General features: G+C 32.8%; 9 protein-coding genes and 1 pseudogene across 10 annotated transcripts; 7 read left to right on the top strand and 3 right to left on the bottom strand.

The window, feature by feature from the left end:
• Positions 1-522: 522 nt before the first annotated feature.
• On the top strand, positions 523-1,602 carry LOC128397280 (myb-like protein Q). The gene has a single exon (XM_053357997.1). The coding sequence runs from the start codon at positions 523-525 to the stop codon at positions 1,600-1,602; it is 1,080 nt and encodes a 359-aa protein (XP_053213972.1).
• Positions 1,603-2,390: 788 nt separating this feature from the next.
• Positions 2,391-3,373, bottom strand: LOC128385460 (FAD-linked sulfhydryl oxidase ALR-like). Its single transcript, XM_053344330.1, has one exon. It carries the CDS (start codon positions 3,062-3,064, stop codon positions 2,567-2,569), a length of 498 nt encoding a protein of 165 aa, XP_053200305.1. The 5' UTR covers positions 3,065-3,373; the 3' UTR covers positions 2,391-2,566.
• Positions 3,374-3,432: 59 nt separating this feature from the next.
• On the top strand, positions 3,433-6,029 carry LOC128385405 (zinc finger CCCH domain-containing protein 11A-like). Its single transcript, XM_053344270.1, has 2 exons — positions 3,433-4,119; positions 4,293-6,029. Exons 1-2 carry the CDS (start codon positions 3,789-3,791, stop codon positions 5,906-5,908), a joined length of 1,947 nt encoding a protein of 648 aa, XP_053200245.1. The 5' UTR covers positions 3,433-3,788; the 3' UTR covers positions 5,909-6,029.
• An 88-nt stretch (positions 6,030-6,117) lies between these two features.
• On the top strand, positions 6,118-7,035 carry LOC128385450 (N-alpha-acetyltransferase 80-like). Its single transcript, XM_053344319.1, has one exon. The coding sequence runs from the start codon at positions 6,269-6,271 to the stop codon at positions 6,938-6,940; it is 672 nt and encodes a 223-aa protein (XP_053200294.1). The 5' UTR covers positions 6,118-6,268; the 3' UTR covers positions 6,941-7,035.
• Positions 7,036-7,797: 762 nt separating this feature from the next.
• Positions 7,798-9,981, top strand: LOC128385470 (protein phosphatase 1 regulatory subunit 14B-like). Of its 2 annotated transcripts, none has more exons than XM_053344341.1 (5): positions 7,798-7,954; positions 8,193-8,813; positions 8,921-9,190; positions 9,293-9,379; positions 9,585-9,981. In XM_053344341.1, exons 3-5 carry the CDS (start codon positions 8,957-8,959, stop codon positions 9,666-9,668), a joined length of 405 nt encoding a protein of 134 aa, XP_053200316.1. In that variant the 5' UTR covers positions 7,798-7,954; positions 8,193-8,813; positions 8,921-8,956; the 3' UTR covers positions 9,669-9,981. The 2 variants fall into 2 exon arrangements, with proteins under 2 accessions (XP_053200316.1, XP_053200323.1); XM_053344348.1 differs by having other exon boundaries at positions 7,844-7,954; positions 8,565-8,813.
• A 109-nt stretch (positions 9,982-10,090) lies between these two features.
• On the top strand, positions 10,091-11,333 carry LOC128385424 (protein AATF-like). Its single transcript, XM_053344288.1, has one exon. The coding sequence runs from the start codon at positions 10,175-10,177 to the stop codon at positions 11,204-11,206; it is 1,032 nt and encodes a 343-aa protein (XP_053200263.1). The 5' UTR covers positions 10,091-10,174; the 3' UTR covers positions 11,207-11,333.
• A 6-nt stretch (positions 11,334-11,339) lies between these two features.
• On the bottom strand, positions 11,340-12,708 carry LOC128385433 (proteasome subunit alpha type-1-like). The gene is made up of 2 exons (XM_053344300.1): positions 12,219-12,708; positions 11,340-12,099 (listed from the first exon to the last, which is right to left on the bottom strand). Exons 1-2 carry the CDS (start codon positions 12,541-12,543, stop codon positions 11,504-11,506), a joined length of 921 nt encoding a protein of 306 aa, XP_053200275.1. The 5' UTR covers positions 12,544-12,708; the 3' UTR covers positions 11,340-11,503.
• A 214-nt stretch (positions 12,709-12,922) lies between these two features.
• On the bottom strand, positions 12,923-16,838 carry LOC128385396 (ABC transporter G family member 20-like; annotated as a pseudogene).
• A 120-nt stretch (positions 16,839-16,958) lies between these two features.
• On the top strand, positions 16,959-19,496 carry LOC128385414 (uncharacterized). The gene is made up of 3 exons (XM_053344276.1): positions 16,959-17,139; positions 17,446-17,697; positions 17,773-19,496. Exons 1-3 carry the CDS (start codon positions 17,086-17,088, stop codon positions 19,324-19,326), a joined length of 1,860 nt encoding a protein of 619 aa, XP_053200251.1. The 5' UTR covers positions 16,959-17,085; the 3' UTR covers positions 19,327-19,496.
• Positions 19,497-19,696: 200 nt separating this feature from the next.
• LOC128385439 (proteasome subunit alpha type-1-like) lies at positions 19,697-21,063 on the top strand. Its single transcript, XM_053344313.1, has 2 exons — positions 19,697-20,184; positions 20,304-21,063. Exons 1-2 carry the CDS (start codon positions 19,860-19,862, stop codon positions 20,897-20,899), a joined length of 921 nt encoding a protein of 306 aa, XP_053200288.1. The 5' UTR covers positions 19,697-19,859; the 3' UTR covers positions 20,900-21,063.
• Positions 21,064-21,194: the final 131 nt, after the last annotated feature.

The raw sequence follows: 21,194 nt of genomic DNA, 5'->3' as shown, positions 1-21,194 counted from the left end.
AATGATAATTAACCAAAATTAAATTCGATTCTTGATTTAACAACAAGTCTAATAATTTTATGTGTAATTTAATTGTTATCTAAACAGAATTCTTAGTTAACTGAAATAATTACAATTCATGGGAATGGTGGAAACCAAATTAGGTGATAAACTGGACAAGCCTGAGGGTTAATTTTATTTAGACAAAGAAATTTTTTTCTCATTTGGTTACTTATTAGCTGATAATTAATATCTAAGCTTAGGGAATTAACATTTTCCAATTGATAAAAGGTCAAGACGAGGGGATTAAAGGACGAAAATTAATCCTTTCGATAAAATTTTCGCAAGAATCGATATAGAAAATAATTCTGAGGGAGCAACGGGAAGGCGGGATCAAGTGAATCGAGAGCCAATCTCAGGTCAGAGGGCGACAAATAAAAGGACGACCATAGATCGTTATTCATTAATATCTAATCGAATTCTCGATCAACAAGTTCCTATTTCTTTAACTCTTTTCGATTCTTAAAATTCGTTAAACTCATCATGCCAGTTTCTAAAAAAGTTATCAAACGCTCCGGTCGAATTGTTTTCTCAGCTCATCAACAGAAGGTACTGTTAGAGGCTTTTCATCAATACTTTTTTTGTGATGCTCCACTTCGTGAAAAACTCGCCGCTCAACTGAAAATCACCGAGAAGCAAGTGGGTGACTTTTTTAAGAATCATCGAAGTTTGTGTGTAAACAAAGAGCAGTTAAAAGAGAAAAGGCCAACTTTGAGTGCTCGAAAACGAATAACTTTCACCGAACATCAAAAGAAAATATTGAAATACGCTTTCAAATTAGACCCAAAGATGAATGGCAGATCAATTGATATAATCGTCGAATATTTGGGGCTTACCCGTTCGCATGTTCTTTCATATTTTGCAAGAGGACGAGATGCCTACAAAAAAAAGAAAGAGCCTCTCCCGGAACCTGATCTTCCTCAGTTGGAATTGTGGTTAAAAGAAATTAAAAGTCAAATATCCACAAATGGAGAATCATCATCATCATCTAACCTCAATACTCTTCCTCTTGCTATTCAGTCATCATTTGATGTGAACATCAATCAACAACAAGACCAACAATCACAATCTAATCTTTATCAACTTCCCTTACCATCATTTGATAATCACAACAATCAACAGCAACTCCAACAACCATTACAACCACAACCACAACTACAACTACAACCAGATCAATACCAACAGCAAGAGTATCCACATAATCAACAAGACTATAAATATGATCAACAATATGATTTTGTATCTGATCAACAATTAACTGTTGCTCCACAATACCAACAACCGTCTACATATTCACAGTTATCTTCGGATGGTTCATCATCTTCACCATCTTATGTCTCATTCCCACAAACATCATCGTCGCTATCATCAGATGATGTTCAACAACAACAACAATCACTACAAGCACCACAACCACAACTACAGTCGTTCAATAACTTTTTACCTGATCAACAATATTACTCTGGATATTATCAACAAGAATCTCACCAATTTTACCAACAAAACGCAACTTATTATGAACCCCAATTCCAACCTTACCAACAACAATTGTCAATTTATTAAATTTAAATTATATTGATCATCTTTCTGATCAATCAATAAATTTACCTGTGATCAAATAACGATTTAAACAATTTCTCATTTCATTTAACGCGAAGATTGAATCGACCATCGGTGGATCGACTTCAATATCTCTCATATCTTCAGTACGGTGACTGCATCGATAAAATTTAGAAAATAAATTTTTTCATTTCTCATCTTTCATAATCAGTTAGTCGGGATAATAAGCAACCAAATGAAGATAATCAAGTTGAGCAGATTATTTTGTCTCTTTTTGCTTCTTATTTTAAACTTACCTCATCGTGGAATTGGAATGATAATTAATCAAAATTAAATTCGATGATTAATTAAACGCAACTACAACACAAATATCACTCTGAATATCACAATCAACATCAACGAGAAACACACAACGATATTGATTTGTTCTATAATACAATTTAATCTCAAACCATTAATCGCGGAAAAATACATGTATGAAATCAATAGTCAACGGAAAGTGGCAGTCATAATCTCGAGCTGATTTGATTGGTCATCTTAATCAAAGGTCTTAGTTAATTAAGTGAAATAATCAAAGTTCCAGCAGGTGGAGAAAGTCAATTAGATCCTAAAATGGACAAGCCCGAGGGTTAATTACATTTGAACAAAAGAAAAAATGACTAATTAATATTTTACCTTAAAAAGATTAAGAATTGGCCACTTGGTTAAAACGAGGGATTAAAGGCCGAAAATTAATCCCTAACTTGAGATCGAAGAGACGAATCAAGATTCATTCGAAGATCCAAAGAATATCCCAGGTCATTATGTCATAGAACTTTATTACAAGTATTATTGTAAGAATTGTAAACATTATGATATTTACTAGATTAATGGATTATTCAATTTTAATTTTAGACAATTAAAAGAAACATTTGATGAAAACAGAATCTCAACTATCTACTCAACTAATAGATTTCATCAGGTTAATTTAATCACATTTTCCATTGGGTGGACCAGTTAACCATCTCTCATCAACGTTGGAACAATCAAATAATGGTTTACTTAATTTCTTATTCACTTTATTGTGAAGATTACACATCCAAAGAGAAAAGGATTTCCTAGAATCGACCACCGGTGGATCGAGTTTAATATCATCTCTCATATCTTTAGCACAATGACTGCATGGATAAAATTTAGAAAATAAATTAATAAATTGTTTCATCTCTGATCTTTGACAATCAGTTGGTTTATCGGGATAATAAGCAGCCATTGTGTGTAAAAACGTCCAACTGGCCCGACCAAGATCATCTTTATCAACAGGACAATCAACATGATCCATTGAATTGTCTTTTCCATGGCTTTTAGATTTGCCACCAGAATTAGAATCTGATTTCTTTGATTCTGAATCATTAACTGAAGCCTGATGAGCTTTCATGAAGGATTTGAAGCTTGTACAGGCCCGACAAGATTCAGTGTAATCAGGCATAATTGTCACACTCAAAGAAAAAATAGAAAAAAAAACAATAATTAATATTAGTCAATTAGAAAACAGCAAATTAATTGCGTCAAAATAAATCGCAATTAATTAACACAATCAAGAAAATAGGTAAACACATTAGGTAAACATGGTTACCGGTTAACCGGTAAAAGCGTTTCAATGATTAGCATAAAAATCGGACACTTGTTGGATTAGCTGATGGATTAACAGTTTAGAAAAAATTTAATCCCATTTGTGAGAGTGAAAATTAAAAGAAAATTAAAATTAAATCAATTGGAATTAAGAGAGAAAATCAACTAATAGAATAATTTGTTTTCTATTCTCTCTCATTCTCACAGGAGAGTTAACCTTTCTCTCGATCAGCTGATTGGTTTTTCTTTTCATGGAAAAAATTTAGTTGATTCATAGATGAATTTTGTTAACTCAATTTTCAATTGTTTACTTTTTTTATTCTTCCTGTTTATACAATTAATCTACTGTCAACTTCACAATTTAATTGATGTTCCAATTGTGATTAATTCTGTAATTTGATTTCTTTTTTTCCAATTTTCTTTTTTTCAGATTTTTCTCTTACACTTTCTCACTCGCTGCTCTTTTTAGTGGAATCCATTTCTCCCTCTTTATCCATTGGCTTTTTATTACTTGGAACCTTCTTTTCTTGTGTGGTTGATTTGTCTTTAATTTTAATTGGATTGATTGAAGTCTCTATGTAATGTCAACCAATATCGTTAAATCGGCTGATGATTGTTACTTTTTTTTCAATGCGACTTGTACCAAAGGCGATGCTTGTCCCTTCCGGCATTCCAATGCTGCCTATGGTTCCGATGTTGTCTGTAGTTTCTGGAGAGAAGGTAAATGTTTCAAAGGAATTTCCTGTAAATATCGTCACATGGAGATCAGAAAAACACGTAATATGGTTGAATGTTTCTTCGAGAGACAACCCGGTGGATGTAAAAAGCCTCATTGTCCTTTCCTTCACTCTAGTAGATCACAAACATCGAGATCAACCGGTGAAGATGGTGATGGAATCAATAGTGAACTCGGTAAGCTTTTTATCATTCTAATTAATTTTATTTACTTCATATTGAAATTTCATTAATTCTTCTCATTATTTATTCATGTTACTTGGATACATCATCGTTTTTAATTCCATATGTCTAATGGTTTATTCTCTTCTCTATTACGTTTTCTCTTTTGTTTGTCTCTATTTTTACAGTTGATCCGCAAATTACTTCCAGTGAACAATTTAATAGTAAATCAATTTCATCTTTAACTGACCCGGAGACTAAAGGAGGAGAGGGCGTTGGATGTGGTGGTGGTGGTGGTGAATTAACCATCACATCAGAGACCAATCCGAATGAAAGTTATCTTAAACCTTGTTCAACTCCACCATTTTCACCCAATTCTTTGACTACCAAACTATTACCTACTTCGCCCTCTTCCACAGCGGCAACCATTGGATCGGAACCTGTATCGTTTAGTATTGACATTGCTGAAGAATCGGAAAACGAACCGGAAGACATTGGTCACCTTGAGAGAAAATCAGTCAAATTAACATCAAGTAATCAGAATATTGAAAAAAATTTTGGTATCAAAACCTTGGAACAAATTAGAATGGAAAAAGTTTTCCGATCAAATGATGTGAATAAACAAACATCGGAACCAGAACATTCGGGCACATCTAGTAAACAGTTTCGAGTTAAATTAAAAAGGAAATCAATTTCAACTAATAGTAATACAATAACCTCTACCTCGCCTGGAGGATTATCCACCATCACCACCAATACCACTGCCGTTAATGAGAATGAAAGTAAATTGTCCAATCCTGGTTTTGGAATAAAATCTCTTGATGAGATACGTCGAGAAAAGGAGCAAAATATACAGACCAGTTCGATAAAAATGTCCACTGATTGTGAAAAAGAAGATGATAAACCCAAGAAAGTGATTAAAATTAAACGAACTCATATAGAAATCAATAAACCAAGTGAACCGCCGTCAAAAGTTGTTAAGATTAACACACTGCCAGTCTATGGACATGAAAGTGTTTCAACTAATCCAGTTACCAAATGTAATTTATCACCAATTAAAGCAACTACATCAACAAAAGTACAATCACAATCACCTCAAAGGAAACAAATCAGATTAACTCCACCAACACCAAAACAAACATCGACCTGTTCAGATTCATTAAAATCACCAAAACAATCCCTACGATTGAAATTGAAATCAACACCAAAACTAACAGCAACTCCGAAACCAAAATCAATTGCTGAACCAGTGCCAGTTAAACAACTAGAAGTTAAATCACCTAAAGTTAAATTACAACTAAAAAAACTGACAATTAGCCCAAAAAAAGAGTCAACAATTAAAATTGATGATAATGAACAAAATTCAACCAATCTAAGCAACTCAACTGATAGAGATAAAAATGAATCATTGGAAACTGTTAATTCCCTTTGTTCAATTAACCAACAACAACAAGATGATTATAATGTTATCACTGATGATGATTATGACGATGATTTTAAAGATGGTGAATATAATTCGGAATCATCATCAAATTTATCATTAAAATTGGAAGATAAACCGATTGAGAAAAGGATAATCATATCACCATCGAAAAGTCAAGATGAATCCAAAGAAAAGGAAAGGATTGTTGATGACGATTTAACTGGTAACATGGAACAATCAAATTCTCCATCAAAAAATGATGATGATCTATTAGAAGAAGATGATCTTCTAGCCGATGGAGAATCAGCTCCTGATGATGTAGCCATTGAAGATGAAGATGATGAATTTTTAAAAGAAATAGAACATGTTATCAACAGTTAAAATCCACCAAAAGGAATTAAATTTTTTTGATCTTCTCTTTAACTTGTTGTGTATAAATTTCATCTCATTTGTAATTTGTTTCCACCATAGATTCAATATTAAGTATCTTTTTTAACCAAAATTTTCTCTCTTCTAAAAATAATTTTTCTCTTTCACCATTTCCACTAAACGATGATAGAGACGTTGGAAGAGAGAGAGAGAGAAAAAGAGAGAGAGTACTGACTCTCAATCTCCTTCTATTCCTTTGTTTTCACATGTTCTTCAAACAGTAAACATTATCTAAAGAAAAAGCGAAAAAAAGATGTAAAAATTAGAATAGAATTTTAAATTAATTGGATTGATTGTTGGTGATTCCAAAATATGAGAATAGTTAAATTACACAATTGGCCAATTCTGATGGACGATTGTTGTTCCCTTCTCAACCAAGAATGGCCTCGAAGTAAAACCGCTCGGATTCACTCACTTTCTAAATCATCTGATTATTTTCCAATGTGTTTGTGTTTAATTGATGATGGTGATAACAATTCGATAATTAAATTGGAAACTAATTCCAATGGTGATCCTTTAGATAAACCAATTGGTCAACTGATTGGTCATGTTAAGGTGAGTCGAGGTTCACTTGAAGGTGAAGCTTATATTGAGAGTTTAATCATTTGTAAATCACGGAGAGGCCAAGGATTGGGTTCACAATTTATGGTTTCCATTGAACAATTTATCAAATCAATTGGATTCACTTCAATAACATTACACACCATCGATGCATCAAATTTTTACTCCAAACTTGGTTACTCTTTAATCACAACAATTGAAGCCTTAGGCCCGGCATCGGTTAACATTATCGCCGGTGAAACAAAAACACAATCAAAGTTTAATCAAAACACTAATCAACTAATTGTTACAAACCATCAACAGGGAACATCATCCAAATTATCTATTGATTGTCCTCTTCCTCCTCCACCTCCATCGAATCCAATTACAAATAGACCAGTAATTAAACAAGAGAAAATTGTAATGAACAAAAGGTTAACATGAGAAAAGAATAGAACAAAAAAATCAGCTGTTAATTATTTTCTATTCTTTTCTCGTTCGCAATTAAACTAATTCACTTTTCTTTTCGTCTCATTTAATTGTCACAAATTCTCATTAATTAATTGTTTCTTTTTTCCTTATTAACATTAGAATCAACTAATTCTATTAATAGTTAAAAGATAAACATCTTAAAATGTTTCATCTTTAATTATCTTTTATAAGTTGATTAGTATTTTTTAATTCTGTTGTTTTATCTATGGAATTGATTTAATTATCTTATCGTGTATTCGTATTAATTGTCTTTGGTTTTGAAATGATTTAAAGTGAACTTGGTTACAATTTGTGGTTTCTTACAATCTCCTTGATTGTTTCATCTTAAATACTCTCGGGTTTAAATCAATTGGTAATTGGCAATTAATTAATTTTACTAAATCAAATGGTAAGTGAAAAGTTAACAAACCAGAATAACAATGTTTCCATTTTTAAATTGCTTTTCTAACCAATAATTATCAACTATTTAGATTGACAATATTAACAATCAACCTTAAATCATTCGCCCACCTAATTGTTGGAATAATTTTTAATTCTGTTGATGAACTTTTCTTCCCAATTATTATTTAAATTGATTGAGAATTCAAGTTCATCAACCTTTTCCTTTTCCTCTTTTCCATTGCCAACAATTAACTCTCAGTAAAGTAAATCAGTTAAAAGGGACTATTAGTGAACATAGAATTTAGTTTGTCTTTCCTTTCCTAAACATTTATCATTCCATAATTTACTAATTACTTTCTTTCTAACAATCTAATTAATTAACTAATGATTTTTTCCAATCGATTCTGTTGCCATCTATCGGTTTGAGAATTTCTTTTTGTCTTTGTGAGTTGTTTTTTCATTTTCTTTCATCTTTGATGATGAATTTTGATTGTTGATCTTTTCAGTTTTTCTTTTAATTAAAACAACTTTAATTTCTGTTGATTGTGGTTACCAATTAATCAAAATAATCTATCGATTGTCAAGGTAAATATTATCTTCTCTTACCATTTATGTCAATTTATGATCAATGTTTTCTTTTCTCTTTTCTACTTTTTCTCTTATCCCTTTTAACGCCTTTGATACTTTTTCCATTTCTAATCTGATATAATTATTGATTGTGATTAACTAATTTCCTTCTATTCTAATTAATTCTCGTATCTATCTGGGGTTAATTGTCCTTCAATCTAATATTTACCTTTTTTTTTCTTGTTTCTTTTTCTAGGTGTTCACAGTTGCTCCTAATCTGTGATTTTGTTGTTTTTGACTTGCTAACTTTGATTAATGTTCCACTTCATTAATTGATTTTCTTCATTAATTAATGTAAACAATTTGATTGTTATTTTAATTGATCACTTACTCTGTGTCAAATTAACAATGCCCTTGTTTATATCGTGATTTATTATTCTATTGCCTGATATCTTCGTCTTCCAACTAAATCCTAACGCAACCATTTTGTTGATTTAACAAGAAAATTATTTTTCTTTTCATGAGAGATTCTTCAATTTTGTGGGAAATGAGAAAGTGTTATTGTTAATTATTAATTCTAGTCTCTCCATTAATTTATCTTGCTCATCATCACCATCATAATCAACAGAATTAGTGATTATTTTTAAACCTGAATCGATTCACTGGATAAACTTACCCAAGAGTCTGTGCTATTGGAAGCCAATATTTTTGTTACATTCGTCCTGTTATTAACTTCAAGATCATCAACAACAACATTTCCTATTACAATTAGACGATAATTTACTAATTTGGCCAATGATTTATCCATTAACCATAACTCATTAATCATTGAACAAAAAATTGTGTAACAAACTGTAACCAATAAAAAACAGAAAAGGTAAGTTACCTGTTCCTATGTAAAATCAGGTGTGATTTTAGCTCTTTGATTTGATTTACCCTGAAAGTGGATTTTAATTTTCTTCCTCTCTCTTTTTCTTAATTTAGTTAATATATTTATATTCATCTATTTATATCCATCCAATGCATCAATCAAGTGTTAAATCCTCCTCTGGCTCTCCAGCCCCACCGCCCCCAGAGACAACATCCAAAGGCGCTTTTCATGTCAACTTCAACATCGATCAAACCGACATCACCGATCGGAAGAAAAATTATCTCACCGCTAAGTACGGACAACACCAGATGAACCTAATTAAGAAAAGATTACGAGTAGAAATGTGGATGTGTGAACAATTACAAAGTCTCTATTCGAATGATGTGAGTTTCATCTGTCAAATTTGATTTTTTTTGTCAGTTAATTAATGAATTAATCATTTCTGTTTCTCTCTTTTGTTTCCTCTAATTCTGTATCTCCCTTAGGATGGAACTGAATCTAATGAAGTTGAAATCGATTTGGATGAACTTCTAGATCTGGAAGGTGATGATCGCCGGAAAGATTGGTTAAAAGTAATTACTCTTTAATCATCATCTTTATTGTCTAATCATTACCAGTCCTAAATTACAGGAAGTAAAACAAAAGTTGATAGTTAAACCTTTTCCTCTCCTGATTACATTATATTCAATTGTTTCTAACAAATTGATTACTATCATTGATTTTAATTATTTTATTATTTTATTGATTGTTAATTTTTGTTCCTCTAATTTATTACAGGCAAAGTTAATTGGTGTTAAAAAATCGGTTCTTGTAATGGAAAAGTTTATCGATGAAGTTTTGGAAAAGGCGAAAACATTATAATCAATTAAAGAAAGGAAACAATTAACATCTTTTTCCTTTTTTTGGAAAGTTAATCATTGTTAAAATTTAATTATTTTTCTGTGAATACTTAAAGTGTTTACTTCTCAACGTACATGTGTGTTAATGTCAATCACTAACAATTTTAATTAATTACTTTTAATCAAATTGTGTTTACAACAATGAGACAAAAAAAACTGGGAAGACAATTAACTTAAAATACTTAACAAATGTGACAAAATTAAATCGTGAATTTAATTTGTATCCCAACCTCTTTAATTTTTCTAAAAATAAAAATCAATCAAAACGAACCAAACATTTTTAATTGTTATCTAATTGTTAGAATTTAAAAAATCAAATATGAATTGAAATTCGCGCTACGAATTTCCCCTGGTGGCGAATAACCCAAACTGAGATTCTCACATGTTGATTGTTGTTTTTGAATTTTAATCTTCAGTTGATTTGATTACGTTTTAATTGTTTGTTTGTCAAGTTAAATTGTTTTAATTATGGACCCAGAGGATAATGAGGAGATGATCGATGATGAATCTGAAATTGAAGATGATTCAGATATCGAGGGTGATGAAGAAGGCGAAGATTTCATGGACGAAGAGGATAAAAATCGTGCTCAAGCTTTTTCTGTTAAAAATCAATTAGTTGTTTGGGATATTTTGATTAACAGTAGAATTAAATTACAAAAAGCTCTGTTAAACAGTAATAAATTACCACAACACGATAAATTTCAACATTACATGGATATTGGCGGTGATGAGGTAAAGAAAGCTCAGTCTAAAGCTTTGGAGGAAGAAAACAAATTGCTGGAATCATTGATTAAATTAACTGCTGTTATCTCTTCAAAGAAAAGCCCAAATGATTCAAACACGAATGATAATATTAATGACGAAAAACAATTAGCTAATAGCCATGCAAAGATGTTGTCTAATGTTAATGGAATCATGAACGATTGGTGGCAAAAGACCAACTATGCTACTCGATCAGCGAAATCAAATGCTAAATCGCAAGAAGAAGCTCAAACAACAATCATCGAAAATATTGATTCAATCCTTAGTAATCGAGAAAGACTAATTAAAAAGACTCGAACAAAACGTTCACAATATCGTACAATTGGTAAAAATGATTCAGCTGATGAAGAGGAAGATACAAATACTGATGATAATCAAGAAGTAAGAAATCAAAGTAAAAATCGAGGAGAAACAATTGACAATGAAATATTTGATGACGATGATTTTTATGGACAATTATTGAGACAATTGATTGAAAGTAAAACCTCTTTAGATTCTGTGGATCCAATTTCTTTATCTCGTCAATGGTTAGAAGTACAAAAGCTGAGGAGGAAAATGAAAAGACGAATTGACACCAGAGCATCAAAAGGAAGACGATTAAGATACCAAATTCATCAACCATTAATTAGTTTCATGGCTCCGGTTGAGGATTGTCCATATGAAGATGATGCTAAAGATGCTTTGTTTTCATCTTTATTCAATCAACGTAAATATCAACAACAATCAGATGATTTATAAACTTTTTCTTTCCACAAATTTTACTTCCAGTAAATTGATGTACATTGAGCTTGTTTACTTGATTAATTTATTATAACCGATACGATTAAATGAAATGGAAAAGTAAATTTTTTGTTGTGTAAAAAAAGAGAACTGATTTTGTGAATTTTGTTATTCAACATGAGAACATCAATTTGTTGTTTTTAGATTTAGATTTAGTTTTAGTTTTCCAATAGAATCAATTAGAATACAATTATTAGATTACAATAATTGTTATTTTTGAGTCTTTTTGGAATAATAATAATCATAAGAATCAATTTAATCCACTGCCATTGTATCATCTGGAGCTACTTGTGGATCACCAGGTCGAGGTTCAGTTCCCTGAGCATCCATACCTTCACCTGCCCCTTGTTGATCAGCAGCAGCAGCACCCGAAGTACCGGAAGCAGGAGCAGCATCACTGCCCCCAGGACCACCTTCACCACCAGCACCCGCACTTCCTGCACCTCGGCCTTTCCTTTCACTCTCGGACAGTAAATCCAACCATTTACTCACTTTATCATCATCATAAACTGTAAATTCGTGCCCTTTGCCAACAAGACCAATTGACACATTTCGCACATTTAATTCTAAATCATTTGGTAAACATTCACGTAAAGAAAGTAATCCATGTCGAATGAGTTCATTTAAATCACATCCTCCAAATTTATCCAAATTTTTCTCCAAATAAGTTCTCGCTGATTGTGATCGAGCTCCAATAGCCATCGCTTTACAATCAAAATAATTTGCTGATGGACAAGTTTGATAAATGTGAGGACCATTATCATCATAACCAGCAATTAGTAAACCAACACCGTACGGACGTCGATCGTATCTTTGTGTTGAACTTTGCATTTTATTACCAAGAATTTCAACTAGATAATATAATAAGAAATTTAAATGATAATATTAATAATTAGCAACTGTATCAAAAGAACCATAACAATAATAAGAATCATAAGAACAACAATCAATTCTCACAGCCAATTCTCACCTAATCGTTTAATTGGTAAACATGTATCATGTGAATATCTTTCATTGATACATTCATTTCTCATGAATCGAGACAAAACTCTAGCATCAGCTGTTAAACCGGCAATCGAAATACCAACATGGTTATCAATTGGAATAATCTTCTTCTGATGAGCACTTAATTCTGATGTACTTCGTTTCAATGCCAATAACAAAGCATGAGTTGAGTTTTTTAATCCAATTGTAGCTGATCCTTGTTTAACAGCTTCCATTGCATATTCAACCTGATGAAGTCTCCCTTGGGGCGACCAAGTGGTAACATCATTGTCATACTGATTACGGAACATTTTCCAATCACCAATATAAACACTTGACTACAAAACAAAATATAACAACAGTAAAAAGTAAAAGTAAAAAGTAATCAAAATATTCCAACACAAATCAAACCAAACTAATCAATTGACACTAAAACCAATTTAAATTTGCTTAATCATGAATCTCACTCAACATTAGAAAAGAAAATTTTTTTCATCAGCTGCAAATAAAACTTTCTTTTTCTAAACACAGATGGCGCTGCTTTTACTTCCAACAAATGGTTAATATTTATTCAACTTAACAATTGAATTGCAATTCAGGTTTTTGACAATTAGATTGAAACTTCACGGGCTCACGAATTTAGTTTTCACGATTTAATTCAATTCTATGAAGTTATCGGTTTGAACACTAAGGTGTTAAGTTGATTTTATTTCAGACAATTAAACAATCATCAAACTGTACATTAATTGTTATATCAAAACATTCATCTTTTTAGTCAAAATAGTTTTACTCATAAATTGATTGTAAAATATTACTTTTGTTACCAATTTTGATTAGCAATTTGGTATGGTGACTTGATTTGTTGAACAGGTAAAAACTACACTGTCTTTAGTTGTGCGTGTTTTAGGAGTTGATTGTGTGTATTTTTTTGGATATTTACGAATTGGGGTTTTCGTAAAAGTCGTTGATTTATTAACACCGGCGAGGTCTAATACATCGGCCCAGAGTTTATCTTTATCAACGTTTAATAATTTGGAGAAATGAGAGAAATCAAGGAAACTTGAAGTGATCGAGGTTGAACAATTGATAAACTATCGTCGTTAAATCGACCTTGTTCCAGGGATTGATCATCAGAGAGAGAAACATCTTCAAGTGAGAGGTGAGAATCTCAGTATCCGGATGTTCAACTTGAATTCCAGTGTTCATTTCCATGATGATCGGTAAAGGACTCGATTAATGGTTCTAACTATTTTGAAATGCAAAGGACAAAGTTCCCAAGGTCAACCAGACACCGATCCAAGCGGCAGAGGTCACATAGCCCATGAATACAGATGATTGTGCAATTGGAAGACCTCGAACCAGGATTGACCTTAATGATTCAGCTGCTGCAGTGGTCGGTTGGGTTACCCAACGAAGGTAAAAGGGAAGTGTATCGATTGACCACATGACACCCGATATAATGAAAGTGAAAAGTAGGACAGCATTTGCTACTATGGCACAAGAAAATATGGACGGAAGGACAGTGGACAGAAAACACCTAAGGACATTCCAGATAACATTTGAAGTAAAAGTAATAAGATGGCGAAAGGGAAAGATCCTCTACAGGGTACACCGAAAAGGGTGATTGAAAGAGTTAATAGAATGACAACCGAAGGGATAAGAAAAATAAATCGAGTGACAACTTGTCCAAGAATAATTTGAAATGCACCAAGTCCAGCGGAATAGTTTCGATCAAGGGTTCGATCTTCCTTTTCAATGAGCAAAGTAAACGCTGTAAGTGCGAATCCAATTGAATAAACGATAACAATCATCAAACCTGGTGCAGCGAAATCACGAGCACCAAAGAAATCCGATTTACCAAATGAGCCGAAAACAGTGGAACCCAATTTAATTGGTAAATCGGCCAATTTAGGATTGGACAATGTCGGTTTAATGGTCTCCAAAAAGGTTCGACCCAAAGCACCAATGACCAAACGAGTTAACACAAATGAAGTTAAATCGCCATGTATTTCAATGGTTGAGTAATTAAGATCAATCGAGGTACCAGTAAACGGATCAGTTTCATGGAAAGTTAATCAAGCCAAAAGAGAATCAGTAAATCCTTTCTTAATCCTAACAACACCCCAAATATGACCACTGGCCACATCGAGCGCATAAACGTAATCGGCATAATATCGTTTACTGAACATGTAACTATTAATTGATGAGAAAAAAGCTGAGCTCAAACAACGTTCATTGGAAAAGTAAAAATCACTCGCGTTGTGACCTAAAGGTGATGGGTTATGGTGCTCATGGTGGTGATGATGTTGGTGATGATGGTGCTTCTGGTGGTGATTTTGGTGGTGATTTTGGTGGTGATTTTGGTGGTGATTTTGGTGGTGATCGTTTATTTGATGGGTCGTGTAGACACAGTTTTCGTGGTTAACGAGGCCGATCGGTACACCGTTGGGAGTTCCTCCGATGCAGACACAAAACACCAACAAGATGATTATGGGAAGCACAAGGGAGGCGACTATTGTTTCTTGTTGGCAAATAATTTGTAAATTGTACTTGGTTAAAGTTGCGACAAATTGTATCCACCAAGCATGAGTATCGGAGGTTTCATTGGGTCTTGACCATGGGGCTGAAAGTGTCGCATTGTTTTACTGTTGTTGTTTCCTTGAACTTTCGAGTCGTTGGTTGACTTTTTTTTCGCTCCCTCTTGCGATGATATTTGTTTCATGGAGCCCGAAAGTGAGACTCGTTTATGGATATAACATAAATGGTGGAAAACGGCTTCCAAAGTGTTAACACCATATCGGCTCATGAATGCATTCGGACTGTTCTCGGCGATGATTGCACCTTTCCTCATGAAACCGACAACATCGGCTTTACGAGTCTCTTCAATATAATGAGTTGTAACAATTATCGTACTCCCGTAAAGTCTTGCCATGTTTGTTAATTGTCGCCAAATACGAGATCGTAAAAGTGGATCAACACCCACCGTGGGTTCATCTAATATCAATAACCTTGGATTGTAACACCGAAAGAAACTCGCCTCTGTTGACCACCACTCAACGAACTAATTAGTGTATTTTTATCAGGAAGATCTAATAAGGTGATTAGTTATGATATTCGTTCATTGATTTGATCAAATGTTAGGAAATTAACTCGTCCGAAAAATGTCCAAGTCTCTTTGATGGTTAAATCTCGTGAAAGCGCAGTTTCCTGGGGCATATAACTCACCCCAGGTCCAGGAACACCACTTTTCCATGTACCTGGACTATAATTGAATATCGATATCTCACCAGAATCGGGAATCTTCAAACCCATTAAGCACTTAATCAACGTGGTCTTGCCACACCCGATGGACCCAATAGACCATAAATACAACCCTTGGGGGCGGTCATTGCAACATTTTTGAGTACAAATTCAGTTGAACCCGAGTGACCATAGGTGAAATTAAGATTCCTAATACGAATCGCTGGTCGAGCAGTTAAACTAACACGACCATTGAACATTAAAGGTGAAGATGTTGATGAAATTTGATTATTATTATCACAAGATGATGATGGTGGTGACGATGATGAAAATGATGTGGTAGTAATTAAATTTGATAACACAATCAAAGATTCACTGTTGTTATTATTATTATCGTCACTTTGTAATGAAGTTAATCCATTAACTTGTAATTTGTTTGACGATATATTCTGACTATTGGCATTTAAATTCATGATAAATTGATTAATAATAATTAATAATCGAAATCAATGCGAACAAGAAAAAAGCACAAACTTTACACTGGTCAGTAACTTAATGTCCATTCAATTGAAAGAGAAAAACTTTTTTCTTCTCCTCTGATATTAAACTGATCACAATATAGACAATTTTGATTGTTGGGCTCCTAGTAATCACTAGATATTATTATTAACTTAAATTGTTAACCAAATTGTTGTCCAATTAACTTTATTTCCCTATCAATCGAGTTAATAACAATGGTATTACTTTGATAATAATATTCACAATCCATGTTCAGGGACAAATAAGAATCTCCCTTTTGATATTATCAAGAAAATACCAAGTGTCAAAAATTGATTCAAATGATATTAAATTAATAATAATAATTAGAAATCAAGATATTGATTAAGGAAAAAACAAAACAAAAAATGATCAACAATCAAGATTAAAGATGAAAATGATTTAAATGAAAATCATCAACAACAATGTTAAAAGTTGCAACTGGAAACAGAAAATCTTAATCAATCACTAAATTAACTGTTGATTTGAATGAGTTTGAAAAAGTTTCCATAGTCCGATGTTGATTAATCATTAATCATCACAATTGTCATGATTAACACTATTGAGTTTTTTAATCCAATTGTAGCTGATCCTTGTTTAACAGCTTCCATTGCATATTCAACCTGATGAAGTCTCCCTTGGGGCGACCAAGTGGTAACATCATTGTCATACTGATTACGGAACATTTTCCAATCACCAATATAAACACTTGACTACAAAAGAAAATATAACAACAGTAAAAAGTAAAAGTAAAAAGTAATCAAAATATTCCAACACAAATCAAACCAAACTAATCAATTGACACTAAAACCAATTTAAATTTGCTTAATCATGAATCTCACTCAACATTAGAAAAGAAAATTTTTTTCATCAGCTGCAAATAAAACTTTCTTTTTCTAACCACAGATGGCGCTGCTTTTACTTCCAATAAATGGTTGCCAATGATTGGTTACTATTCGTTTGAATTGACAACAGACTTTTAAACTTGAAAATTTCTGTTTTTTTCGCAATTGTTTTCATAATTAATTTACTTTTCTTTTTATTTCGTTCCAATTATTTTTCTATCGTCGGATAAAATGGTACTTTCAGATCTTTCCAACCAAGATCAACGGATCAGAAACTTGCTCGGGGTAAGTAAATCTCTGGGATTTGTTTGCTTTCTATTCATCTCAGTTGGACGAGTAAATTTTAAAAAAACAATAATCTGATTAACATCATTGGTGTGTCTTGATGGATTCGGTTAATATTAGTTAATCTATCTAACGGTTGAGTTAATGGTCTAGTTTGTTTATCAACCATTCAGGAAGTTTTCAACTTATTCCGATTGTTGTATTATCCTTCAATTTATTTACTGTTGATTATTCATTTTTTTTCCAAATATATTTGACTAACTTTTGTTTTTTCTTTCTGCATTGTATTCATATTTCTTTTTTTAGGCAAGAAAAAAATATTCAGATTATACGAAAGATCAATGTAGAAATGGTGCTAAAGAAAAAGCGGTTTTAAAGTCAAAGATTCAAGATAATCAAGCAGAAATCATTAAAATCAAGGAGGAACTGGAAAAGTATCGACGAGAATATAACAAAATAATCAAGACGATGGGAAAAGCTCATGAAGATGCTGTGTTTAGAGAGAGTGAAGAAGACATTGTTAGTGATTTAATAAAACAAAGGAATCGAAGAGTCAAGGTAAGTTTTAAATTGTTCTTATTCTGTTTGGAACATTTAATCATCATCATTATTTTCTGTGATCGTTTCTTACAGTCGAGAGCAGAATTGGTTCTACTTGAGGAAGTTCATCGAGCTAAATTAATGGACCTTAAGAAACAATTGGATAAGGAGAAAATACTGAAACGTCGTCGAGATGTATTCCAAATGAAAAGTCCATCCCAAAAAGTGAGAGTTAAAAAGGAGCATCAAGAGAAACTTGATGAATGGAAACAATTTGAGGAATTGGTTCAGCAAGAAATTGATAAACTGCGAGAAGAGAAAGAGCAGAATCGTCTAAAGAGAATTATCAATGAAACTAATAGAATTAAGTTACAACCGTTAAGACCCGATAAACCAGCGAAAGTGATTCCAAAAGTTTGCCTTAAACCGAAAACAATTAAAAACGCTCAAGTACAAACATCAATTTGTATTGAAGAAAAAGAAGTCAATTTATCGCTGGAAGATGTTGAACCAGAAGAGATTCAGAAAGTATCATCTTCGAGCCAAGCGAATGTCCAGTTCGTACCCATAAGCGTTAAACCAACGAAAAAAGTCAATTCAAGTTTGGAAAATTTACTCGCTATTCGAGTAGCAGAAAAAATGAACAAAATGAGAGAGAAAGTGACTTTAACGGTTAAAGGACCAATGACCACAACCATTACTAAAGATGCTGCAATTAACACGAGCTGTTTGGCCGAGGAAGAACAATCAATCTCCGATTTCTCTCAAACTTGTTATTTACCTTTACCTGGTGAACTAAAAAGATCCGCAAGTTTCACCAAAGGGAAAGTAATTGATGAGAAAGTTGAAAATTCCAACGAGAAAGACGAAGCATCTTCGACTGTTGATTTATCTCTTATGAGTGGAATCAATTTCGATGATTTAGTCCAAAAGATTCAACAGATTAAGAACCTTGTCAACAAAGCAGAACCACCGAAAGAAACCAAATCGATTAAGATAATCAAGCGACCGGTAATTGATCCAATCGAAGTTGTTAGTTCGACTGGTCAGAATGTTCGACAGGAGAATAAGAGTAAAAGTTCTATTTTTGATGAATATCGAATCTCACCAGTTTCTTCGATTTCTTCTTCTCCTTCTATTTCTCCAACTCGATCTCTTTCTCCCTGTGGATTAGATTCACCACAACCATCAACACCAAATTCATCTTCTCCTCCACCTTCACCTCCTCGAGTACCAGGATTGTCAGAATCATCTTCATCTCCATGTTTATCTTCAGCATCTTCAACTTCATCTGATGCTACAATTAAGAAACTTGATTCTCACCTCTCACTTGAAGATGTTTCTCTATCTGATGATCAATCCCTGGAACAAGGTCGATTTAACGACGATAGTTTATCAATTGTTCAACCTCGATCACTTCAAGTTTCACTTGATTTCTCTCAGTTCTCCAAATTATTAAACGTTGATAAAGATAAACTTTGGGCCGATGTATTAGACCTCGCCGGTGTTAATAAATCAACGACTTTTACGAAAACCCCAATTCGTAAATATCCAAAAAAATACACACAATCAACTCCTAAAACACGCACAACTAAAGACAGTGTAGTTTTTAACTGTTCAACAAATCAAGTCACCATACCAAATTGATAATCGAAATTAGTAATAACTTCAAAAGTAATATTTTACAATCAATTTATGAGTAAAACTATTTTGACTAAAAAGATGAATGTTTTGATATAACAATTAATGTACAGTTTGATGATTGTTTAATTGTCTGAAATAAAATCAACTTAACAACTAAGTGTTCAAACCGATAACTTCATAGAATTGGAATAAATTGTGAAAACTGTAAATTCGTGAACCCGTGAAATTTCAATCTAATTGTCAAAAACCCGAATTGCAATTTAATTGTTAAGTTGAACAAATATTAACCATTTATTGGAAGTAAAAGCAGCGCCATCTGTGGTTAGAAAAAGAAAGTTTTATTTGCAGCTGATGAAAAAAATTTTCTTTTCCAATGTTGAGTGAGATTCATGATTAAGCAAATTTAAATTGGTTTTAGTGTCAATTGATTAGTTTGGTTTGATTTGTGTTGGAATATTTTGATTACTTTTTACTTTTACTTTTTACTGTTGTTATATTTTGTTTTGTAGTCAAGTGTTTATATTGGTGATTGGAAAATGTTCCGTAATCAGTATGACAATGATGTTACCACTTGGTCGCCCCAAGGGAGACTTCATCAGGTTGAATATGCAATGGAAGCTGTTAAACAAGGATCAGCTACAATTGGATTAAAAAACTCAACTCATGCTTTGTTATTGGCATTGAAACGAAGTACATCAGAATTAAGTGCTCATCAGAAGAAGATTATTCCAATTGATAACCATGTTGGTATTTCGATTGCCGGTTTAACAGCTGATGCTAGAGTTTTGTCTCGATTCATGAGAAATGAATGTATCAATGAAAGATATTCACATGATACATGTTTACCAATTAAACGATTAGGTGAGAATTGATTGTGATGGTTGTGGTTCTTTCTCTGGTTCATTATTCTTATGATTCTTTTGCTAATACTGTTGCTAATTATTAATATTATCATTTAAATTTCTTATTATATTATCTAGTTGAAATTCTTGGTAATAAAATGCAAAGTTCAACACAAAGGTACGATCGACGTCCGTACGGTGTTGGTTTACTAATTGCTGGTTATGATGATAATGGTCCTCACATTTATCAAACTTGTCCATCAGCAAATTATTTTGATTGTAAAGCGATGGCCATTGGAGCTCGATCACAATCAGCGAGAACTTATTTGGAGAAAAATTTGGATAAATTTGGAGGATGTGATTTAAATGAACTCATTCGACATGGATTACTTTCTTTACGTGAATGTTTACCAAATGATTTAGAATTAAATGTGCGAAATGTGTCAATTGGTCTTGTTGGCAAAGGGCACGAATTTACAGTTTATGATGATGATAAAGTGAGTAAATGGTTGGATTTACTGTCCGAGAGTGAAAGGAAAGGTCGAGGTGCAGGAAGTGCGGGTGCTGGTGGTGAAGGTGGTCCTGGGGGCAGTGATGCTGCTCCTGCTTCCGGTACTTCGGGTGCTGCTGCTGCTGATCAACAAGGGGCAGGTGAAGGTATGGATGCTCAGGGAACTGAACCTCGACCTGGTGATCCACAAGTAGCTCCAGATGATACAATGGCAGTGGATTAAATTGATTCTTATGATTATTATTATTCCAAAAAGACTCAAAAATAACAATTATTGTAATCTAATAATTGTATTCTAATTGATTCTATTGGAAAACTAAAACTAAATCTAAATCTAAAAACAACAAATTGATGTTCTCATGTTGAATAACAAAATTCACAAAATCAGTTCTCTTTTTTTTACACAACAAAAAATTCAATTTTCCATTTCATTTAATCGTATCGGTTATAATAAATGAAAACTCATCCTAAACTCCTTCCTTAAACGATTGACTCTCACCGAGTGATTCAAGTCAAAT

This window comes from Panonychus citri, unplaced genomic scaffold (genome assembly GCF_014898815.1).
Source record: "Panonychus citri isolate SS breed McGregor unplaced genomic scaffold, ASM1489881v1 Contig00001, whole genome shotgun sequence".
In the NCBI taxonomy this organism is placed as follows: domain Eukaryota; kingdom Metazoa; phylum Arthropoda; class Arachnida; order Trombidiformes; family Tetranychidae; genus Panonychus; species Panonychus citri.
The sequence above is the reverse complement of the archived record's forward strand: the minus strand, read 5'-3'. Positions and strand labels throughout refer to the sequence as shown.